The sequence below is a fragment of the Tachysurus fulvidraco genome, chromosome 15, assembly GCF_022655615.1.
Source record: "Tachysurus fulvidraco isolate hzauxx_2018 chromosome 15, HZAU_PFXX_2.0, whole genome shotgun sequence".
Classification (NCBI taxonomy): domain Eukaryota; kingdom Metazoa; phylum Chordata; class Actinopteri; order Siluriformes; family Bagridae; genus Tachysurus; species Tachysurus fulvidraco.
The window spans coordinates 6,420,978-6,430,882 of record NC_062532.1 but is presented as its reverse complement, the minus strand read 5'-3'; the positions used below and the strand labels follow the sequence as shown (position 1 = coordinate 6,430,882).

General features: G+C 35.4%; 1 protein-coding gene across 2 annotated transcripts in view; it reads right to left on the bottom strand.

Moving 5' to 3' along the window:
- The window catches only part of rab28 (RAB28, member RAS oncogene family), a 29,657-nt gene extending 26,585 nt beyond the window's left edge, over positions 1-3,072 (bottom strand). The window contains exon 1 of one of the 2 annotated variants that reach the window (XM_027171654.2): positions 2,718-3,072. In XM_027171654.2, coding sequence (XP_027027455.1) covers positions 2,718-2,792 — 75 coding nt within the window. In that variant the 5' untranslated portion in view covers positions 2,793-3,072. The remainder of the gene's footprint in view (positions 1-2,717) is intronic. The other variant, XM_027171653.2, reaches the window with a different exon arrangement.
- Positions 3,073-9,905: the final 6,833 nt, after the last annotated feature.

Sequence of the window (9,905 nt, the reverse complement as noted above, 5' to 3'; positions counted from 1 at the left end):
GGTGTGTGTGTGTGTGTGTGTGTGTGGTGGGGTATGTGTGTGTATGGTGGGGGTATGTGTGTGTGGGGGTAGTGTGTGGGGTGTGTGTGTGTGTGTGAGGTGTGGGTATGTGTGTGTGTGTGTGTTGTGTGTTTGTGTGTGTGTGTTTGTGTGTTTGTGTGTGTGTGTGTGTGTGTGTGTGTGGTGGGGTATGTGTGTGTATGGTGGGGGTATGTGTGTGTGGGGGTAGTGTGTGGGGTGTGTGTGTGTGTGCGGTGGGGGTATGTGTGTGTGTGTGTTGGGTGTGTGTGTGTGTGTGTGTTGGGTGTGTGTGTGCGCTTAGGATTTTTTTTTTAAACATATAAGTACAGTCTGTTCAGTTTCTTCCTAGACAAGATTGCATCAGTTTTATCAGATATACAGTATAATCAAAATGTTCAGACTTAAAAGGAAAAAGGTGGCATGGAACGATAATACTAAGATACACGTTATGGAAAATGGAGGGGGTGGGGGGGTGTCTAGCTTTAAATTAACATTTAACTGAATTACTACTCAGATGGGATAAGATACTTTTAAGTATTTATACAAGACTGTAAAACTGTGAGCATAGATAGTATACCCATGGTTCAAAACGTAGTTATAACATGTACTTCCTCATTAAAACAGGTCAGAGGCACTTAAATGCCTTATCGAATTGAAATTGTATCTGCCGGTTCCTTCCCAGATTATGGAGTGACATCGGATCAACATGGTCGCTTAAGTAAGCTTCTACAGAGACACAGTTTCACTGTGTACTGCATCAGGTATATATGATTACAATGCCAATTAAAGCTTCTCGACTCGACTTGACAGTACTTGATAAAGTGACTACACTAATTAGCTTAGTAGCATTAGCTAATTATACTAATTAGCTACTGCTAATGCTATTCGCTAATTTACACTCGCTATTGTTTCTGTGCTGCAATTTAATTCCAAATTGTTGCGCACTTGCCCCCCCCCCCCCACACACACGGACACTTCAAACTTTCCAAGGTGTGAAATGACATTATACAACTCACAAATGGCAAATTCGAGTTTCATTATGTTTTCTTCACAATATGACAGAAACTTCCTTATCTCTGCTTTCCCCTGTTCATGTTAAGAGTTTTGTCCTTTTGTCACCTGAGCTGTTACATTACACAAACTTGTACAGGTTTTTAGCAGAACATCAAACTGAACCTATGAAAATATATCGAGGCCTCTGATCTTTCAGGACGACTTATTAAGTGTAGCTGGACACCGGAAAAGCATAGACTGACAGGTTTCCCATTTCACTTCGACAAATCATTGGTGCCCACACTCATTTACCATCACACACCGCAGCATCGTATGTGCCCATGTTTGTTTACACTCCGACACCACAGGATCATCTCTGCCCAGGCTCGTTTATCGTCCTCATCTGTGACCACACTAGGCTCCTGTCCAGCTTCCATTTAGAGATTCACTCTCCATTTTAAAAATTTGTCCATATAAGCAAACTGGGTCTAAAAACCTGGCTAAATATCCTACTCTGCATGCCAGGTATAACACAGAGCCAAATGATCAATTTAATGTAAGCTAGACTACATTAAAGCTCATAAGAAGCGTTTGCCAGTCAGTCACGGAATATTAATATGGGAAAATATACTACAATATTTCAATACTGGTACTGGGAAATGGTAGCTTAGTGGTTAAGGTGTTAAGGTGGTTAAGGTGTTTGACTAGTAAAACTTTGGGGAAGTCGTGGCCTAATGGTCAGAGAGTTTGACTCCTAAGGTTGGGGGTTTGAGTATCAGGCCAGCAATACCATGACTGAGGTGCCCTTGAGCAAGGCACCGAACCCTCTCCAATTGTCCACGGTGTGTGTGTGCGCGCGCTTTGGATGGGTTAAATGCAGAGAACGAATTCTGAGTATGGGTCACCATGCTTAGCTGTATGTCACGTCACGTCATTAGCATGTTAGTAAACAGAAGGTTGTGAGTTCGAATCCTGGGTCCACAAGTTGTCACTACTGGGCCCCTGAGTAAGGCCCTTAACCCTCAATTTTATAAATTGAAAAAAAAAAATTGTAAGTCACTCGGGATAAAGGTAAACAATAAATTTACACAAATAATGTAAATGTCCTTATATTTTAGTACTCCTGCTTAAGTGAGTGTACATCTGTTCCTGTTCTCACCGAGCAATACACATTAAGGGTTTAACCAAACATAAATACATTATTGGTCTTGATTGAATAGAAATAATTAAAAGAAAAAGAAATATTCAGAAATGTTTACGTTCACAAATGACATGTATGTGTGCAATGATTATTCACTTTTATTTACCTAATAGTTTAGACATTGTATTTGAGGTTTTATTGTACCATATAGAATTCTGCACTTTTGTAGATCTGTGTCTGTATATTTATACACTGTTGCTTGTTTGCACACTCTTATATGTTCTTCCACTCTTGTGCCATGTTATATGTCTCGTGTAATTCTCTACATGTGGCATCAACAGGATTCGTGTGTTTATTAGCGATATTGCTAAAATACAGCCAAAATAACAACAAACCTCTACAGCATTTAGCGTTCAACTCACTCACAGCTTTGTCAACTGTGTCTCGACGTTTATTTAAAAAGATAATATATTGTTATATATATATAATAAAGCACGTAGATTAGCGTAGGATGCATTAGCACTTAGCATTAGAACCAAAGCTGCTGTAAATCCCTCCTCACCTTTCCTGAAGCTCCGTCTCCGATTAACACCATCTTCAGCTGCCGGTCCTGGCTCTCTTCCTCCGAATCCGACATATTTATCGGTGTATAAAATAAACACACACGTTAATACGATAAACAATAAAATCAGTAAAGACGCCTGTCAAATTAAGGTTAGAATCTTATAACATTTCGTGCTAAGCAACGGGCCGCCATGTTTACTCAAACAGCCAGAGACTGGAATCAACCATTGAGTGTTAAACCATTGCAATATTATAGCAACTAAATACAGCATTTTCTTATTGTTAAAGCGTACAAGTGAAAGATTTATATGATATATGTACATCTTAATTGACAGAACCTATGTGTAGATGTTTTCAAACACACTCTGGATGAGTTTAAGGCTCTTTCATTTACGTTCCTGACCACGGTAGAGAAATGGATTCGTCCGCCATGACGCTTCCTCGTTGCCAAGGAGACCAATATTCCTGTAGGAACCCGGACGGATGGAATGGATTGAGCGTGCGCGTGCATCCGGGCAGCTTCAGAGACAAACATCAAGTTTTCTAGAAATGTGTAATTATTTTTTTTATCATTCTTTTAAATGATATTCTATTATTTATGAAATGCAATAGCACATAACACTAGAATTATTACAATAAATTAAGAGAAAACTTTCTCTTCTCGGTTATTAATCTGAAGACACATCTGTCTGTCTGCCTGTCTGTCTGTCTGCCTGCCTGTCTGTCTATCAGCATGACACATCTGTCTGTCAGCATGACACATCTGTCTGCCTGTCTGTCTGCCTGTCTGAAAGATGCTTCCGTCTGTTCTTCAGCAGGACACATTTGTCTGTCTGCATATTTGCAGTTTGTTTCATAAAAACGAGTAAATACGCATTTGTGGTCAAACGTTTCATTATTTCGTTTTTTTATTTCTCTTATCTGTATTTCATTGAAACATTCGGACACTAACCCACCAGCAGCGGCACCACAACTAACAGCACTATGTACATGAGCCCGTGTTCACGTGCTCTGTGTCACGCGCGGCCTGAGACACGTGAAGGAGGACGTGCTTTCTTCACCCTGAGACCGAAGGCTGTTCAAAAAGCTCTTAAATTAATTGAACCTGAAATGAATCTGAAATGAACCCAATTATGCGCTTACAGCCAAAACAAAAGCACTTGTGCTCAGTGCAATAACCTAGTGTTTATCTATCTATCTATCTATCTATCTATCTATCTATCTATCTATCTATCTATCTATCTATCTATCTATCTATCTATCTAAAACACAGATATCATCGATTATTTTTATCTAAATTTAACAGCCTATTTAATTTTAACAACACGATAGGATTGTATAATGCGATTAGGTTTTAATATTTTTTTTTCATTATTAACCTTTATTCCGAGTATATATTACATATGAGTCCCGTGATTTAAGGGAACGGGAGATTTACACATTAGTGAAAACGTGGAGCGTTTTTCTCCTAGACGTTTTTGATTATGTGCTAAAGTTAGACCTGAAATCTCAAAGGTGTCGTTAAAAAATCCAGGCCTAAAGCAGGAGAATAACAAAATTTTATTTTTTTTATCCAGGACACAGAAACATGTCAGGATATGCATGCAATAATAATAATAATAATAATAATAATAATAATAATAATAATAATAATAATAATAATAATAATAATAAAAAGAAGAAGAAGAGGAAGAGGAAGAAGAAGAACAATAAAAAGAAGAAAGAAAGAAAGAAAGAAAGAAAGAAAGAAAGAAAGAATAAATTAAATAAAGGAATAAAGAGAATGATGTGTATTAGTACCGCTAGCGAAGTATAAGTTTGTTATATCTAAGATATGACAGAAAATCTGAAAAGTTATATCTTAAATAGATTATTTAACTATATGAAACTTTTAAATAGAGACCATTTAAAATGAGTTAAAATAAAATAGAATTTGACATCTTATAGTTGCAATTAAATGGTCTAATCTGTCCCTGTATCCAACACTTTGGCTATTACATGCACGATGATTTTACTTTAATGATGATGATTTTGTTTTAATTTACGGCTTAGAGTACATTTATAGAGCCCTAATAAAGACAACAATAATCTTTCACATAATAATAATAATAATAATAATAATAATAATAATAATAATAATAATAATAATAATAACAATATTAATAATAATATTGTTATTATTATTATTATTATTATTATTATTATTATTATTATTATTATTATTATTATTATTGTTATTGTTATTGTTATTGTTATTATTGTTATTGTTATTATCATTATTAATACTAATGATAATAACAATAAGAAGAAGAAGAAGAAGAAGAAGAAGAAGAAGAAGAAGAAGAACTATTATTATTATTATTATTATTATTATTATTATTATTATTATTCGTAGTAGTAGTAGTAGTAGTATTGTCATTATTATTATTATTGTTGTTGTTGTTGTTGTTGTTGTTGTTTAATTAAAGCACGCGCCTTTCGAGCAGTGTGTAATATGAACCTGGGCAAGCAGCTGGAGGAAATATCAAACAGGTGTGCATGCGTTCTATCCGATGTACACGTCACAGAGCGCGAGCTCTTCAATCTAAAAATAAATAAATAAATAAATAAATAAATAAATAAATATAAATAATTTAGAGCTTATCTACTGCCGACATTTTCCATTTATAAAAGAACTCAACAAAAATAAAATAAAAATACAAGAAAACAAGAGAACAATAAATGAACAAATGCAGTTTACAAGAGAACAAATGTTTATCTGCTTAAATATATTTATAAGTTACATTGAAATGTTCTTGCATGCTAGTGATTAAAATAATTTTATATATAGAATAGACTATATTTATATAGTTTGTATGACATTGGTGAAATATTCCTTACCTGCACTCGTCAGGAATAAAAAAGCCTCGTGTCTTGTATTTTTTTTAAAGGGGTGGAATTGAATTATAGCGCATAGAGATGAGAGGAGGAATGACTCGCAGGTGCGGAGGCGCTCGGAATTACAGAGAGAGAGAGAGAGAGAGAGAGAGAGAGAGAGAGAGAGAGAGAGAGAGAGAGAGAGAGAGAGAGAGAGAGAGAGAGAGAGAGGAGAAAAACGATCAATTTCGCCACCATTACATTATATTACGGGAAACCCGATCTGGCACAACAACGGGCTCGCGCAGGCCGACATGATCGCACTGATTAAGCGCCATTACGCCGTCGGGCAGCCTCTATTAGCGTGTGTGCACAAATTGCCTTTGACGTCTCCAATCTCTGCATAAATATACAGAGCAGAAGGGAGACATAATGGGAGACATAATGCCTGATAAAGCTGCACGAAAATTATCTGCATGTTATTATCTGCAAAATTAAAGCTGCATGTTAGGTTTACTGTCGCACAAAAGAGCCTAATAATAATAATCATCATAATCATAATAAAAAAACTATTATTATTATTATTATTATTATTATTGTTATTATTATTATTATTATTATTATTATTATTATTATTATTATTATTATTATTATTATTATTATAGTATAAATGTAGTAGTAGTATAAATGCTATAAAATATCCTGCAGCAGTGTGTGTGTGCATCATGTGTGTTAGTGGGAGGGCGAAGGGCTGAGCAATGCGCGTGCTTTATTGCTCATTTAAAACCAATAATGTCTCCCTCTTCCCCTTTATATATATTTTTTTAATTTATAATATTCCCAAATGCACCATTGTCGTGCCAACTGTGAATTGTATTCAATTTTACCTAACGAAAGTAAGAGGCGTGTGTGTGTGTGTGTGTGTGTGTGTGTGTGTGTGTGTGTGTGTGTGTGTGTGTGTGTGTGTGTGTGTGTGTGTGTGTGTGTGTGTGTGAAAAAGAGAGAGAAGTTCTTGCATGATCCCAATGTCAATACCAATTGAGTGGCAAAAACTGAAGCTGCATCTGCGAATCATTTCCAGACACGACTGAGCTCATGCTCTCTCTCTCTCTCTCTCTCTCTCTCTCTCTCTCTCTCTCTCTCTCTCTTCCTCAATAGAGAGGCTTTAGGGCTCTTTCGAGTTTTTTTTTTGCGCTTTTTCCCGGAATGTTTAACCATCGGGGTACTTATTTATAGGGGATGATTTTTTTAAAGGATGGAATGGGGAGTGTGTGTGGTGGTGGTGGTGGTGGGGGGGACACAGACGTCAGGCCTTTAACTGCACGTGCGATATAGCGTCGTTTTAAGTGCTCTTATTTGTGCACATATTTGTGATTTAAAATTATATAGGCTATGTGTGTTCTCTTGTCAAGTGGTAATAATGAAGAAGTATCTCATTCAGGTAAAAAATGTTTCACACTGTGTCCCACACACAAGCACACAAACACACCTACAGTTTTCAAGAAAACACAAACCACACACGAGAGAGAGAGAGAGAGAGAGAGAGAGAGAGAGAGAGAGAGAGAGAGAGAGAGAGAGAGAGAGAGAGAGAGAGAACTGTGTAGAGTTATTTTGTCCTGAATTCTAAATGACTTCCTGCTGCTGACATAGTGCATATAGTGTATATATTTTTTTTCCATATGCCATGTAGTGCTTGCTACTGGACACCTAAAGAAGAAAAATCTGGAAGGAAATGTATACAGTGGAGGTGAGGTGTGGCAAATTAACTTGTCAGGGGCCAGTGAATATGTCTAGTACGCTTAACCAATCTAGATTTCAGATTTCATGAATTAATTTATTTATTTAGAGATTGGTGTTTAAGAGGTGTTATTTCTCATGTCTGGAGTAAGATCTGACATAGCCACAGTGCACAATATGTCAAATATATAAAGACCATTATTTAACACATATCATGGGACAGATCATGAAAAAATAGTTAAAAACAGTAAAAACATTCACAGAAGAGAATTCAAAATACCTCACCATTTGTTTAATGGCATTACACTCTCTTCAATGTTTGAAGTTGAACCCAAAATGCCCCAGAATGGAACATTATTTTCTAAATCGGGCATTAAAACACTGAATTTATCCCCTGTGTGGTGCAGTTCTATATAGAACAATTGAATAATGTCTGTAGAATGGACATATTCTATTGCGCCCAATATTTTTGTAGTTTTACTATATAGGGAGGATGTATAGTGTGCTCATAAAAAACAGCTAAGAGCTTAATAACAAATGATTTCCTATTGGACATACAGTTCAGCAAATAAATTCCTCTGGCTATAATTGACTCCTGTTTTCAAGGAGAAACCATGACATGTCATGAGTGAAATTGCCATAATGGCTATTATTACAACTGAATGTTAACTTTGGCAGTTTCAATTGTTTTCTGAGAGCTCTTGGTTACTAAAGCCACAATTGTAGGCTAGTTCACTGTGGTGTAGTAAAATCCCTTGAGGTGATACTGGGAGGTGATTCATCTTTCTGTGTGCTAAATTAGTAAAAGTATGAGGTGACTATTTGTGGTAAAACCCTTAGAGCAAATACATCTTAACATTTTTGGTCAGCCACTGGTACCATTCAGGCTAGCATTGTTAGCAAAAATCATTTCAAATTAACTTACCACTTATCACTTACAAAATCTGAGTAGGAAAATTCATGTGTTTATCTCTCTTTATACTCTTACTAAGAGGATACTAATCTTCTTATCACTTCTGTGGTACATCCATTGTACCCTTTATACATGCGGTACATTATCTCCATGTGTACTTTTTAATCTTCACTCTAAAATAGCTAGGTAATTATGGTCAATTTATGTACCTGATAATATTTGAAGGGTATACAATATCCAGGTTTCCTGCTAAAAATACATATTGACGGGTACAAAAGAAGACCTTTAAGAATACTCTTGAAAAAAAAAAGCAAAGGTATGAGTACAATCTAGTACATTTCTCTAGAGAGTGTAAATGAACATAGAGTACAATCATGTTCATTCAGGGAAAGTAAACCAAGCAGCACTAGCTGGACAACAGCTAAGGAATCAAATGACTCAGTTCTGTAAAAAGTCTAAAATATTGGGTGCGTCTCAATCAGCTCTCTAGTTCAGTAGCCTGGTCAGGGTGGTGGCAATTTTAACGGCTGTCACTCTTAATCCTCCTAATACAGTAGAAAGTTTGTTTGTCCCAGAAATCCCACAATGGTACACAAAAAATAAATAGGGAGCATCGATGCTCACTATCTTCCCTTAAAGGAAATGACGTCATAGTTTCTCAAAACAGCTGTGATTTTAAAAAATGCAACGTGTGTGATCAAGCTGACAAACTTAAATGTTTTATATCTTTATAGTAACTGTTGAGTCAAAATTACAGAGCATGTTGCCTCGCGCGTGACTCAAATATTGGCTAGAAATTGCTTTTGCTTTTTTAAATAACACGGTTTTTAAGGCAAATGTGTCCATGAAACATCTGACGCGTTTACTTTAGCTACCTAGAGTAAATATCACATATGTTAACTTTTTAATCCGCCATGGTTTCACACTTCACAAAGGTCTCGTGCGGTGCATAGAATTATAGGATTCCTTTAAACCCCAGACAGAAAAGAGCCACCGAATTATAATAAGCTTCGATTTTTGGTTGATAACAACATAGGGAAAAAAAAGTTAAATGCGGGTTCCATTCCTAGTTCACTGCTCTCTGGGACTGACTTTAAAATACAAGATAAAAAAAGCAACATAAATATTTCTGCTACTTATGCAAAAGTAATGTATTTAATGCATCTAACAGATATTACCTCTGTTCAAAATATGCATCGTTTGTCGTGGAAACAAAAAAAAAAACTGGTTAAATGCGCATTTTAATATTTAGAAGGTGTTTTGCTGTGCAGTGTTAAGAAGCACACGACATGAATTAATCATAGAATTTCAGGGTGTGGAATAATAATAAGAAGAAAAAAAAGGTGTTTAATGCTGTGCGTTATTATTATTATTATTATTATTATTATTATTATTATTATTATTATTATTATTATTATTATTATTAAAAAGAATATTTTATTATTTATTATAACGTTATTAACATTAAACATTAAATAATAAAAATGATCATTTGTATATTATAATACAATAAAATAATTGTTGTTATTATTAAATCGACTATTAAAAAACGCGTCACTGGAGATGGTCTTTTACGAGCCTAATAAAACCTGTTATAATCAATGAACCTATCCATGACAAAAACACCCTCAGTAGTCAACACCATAAGGAATTGAAGGACTGAATAAATTAGACAATATA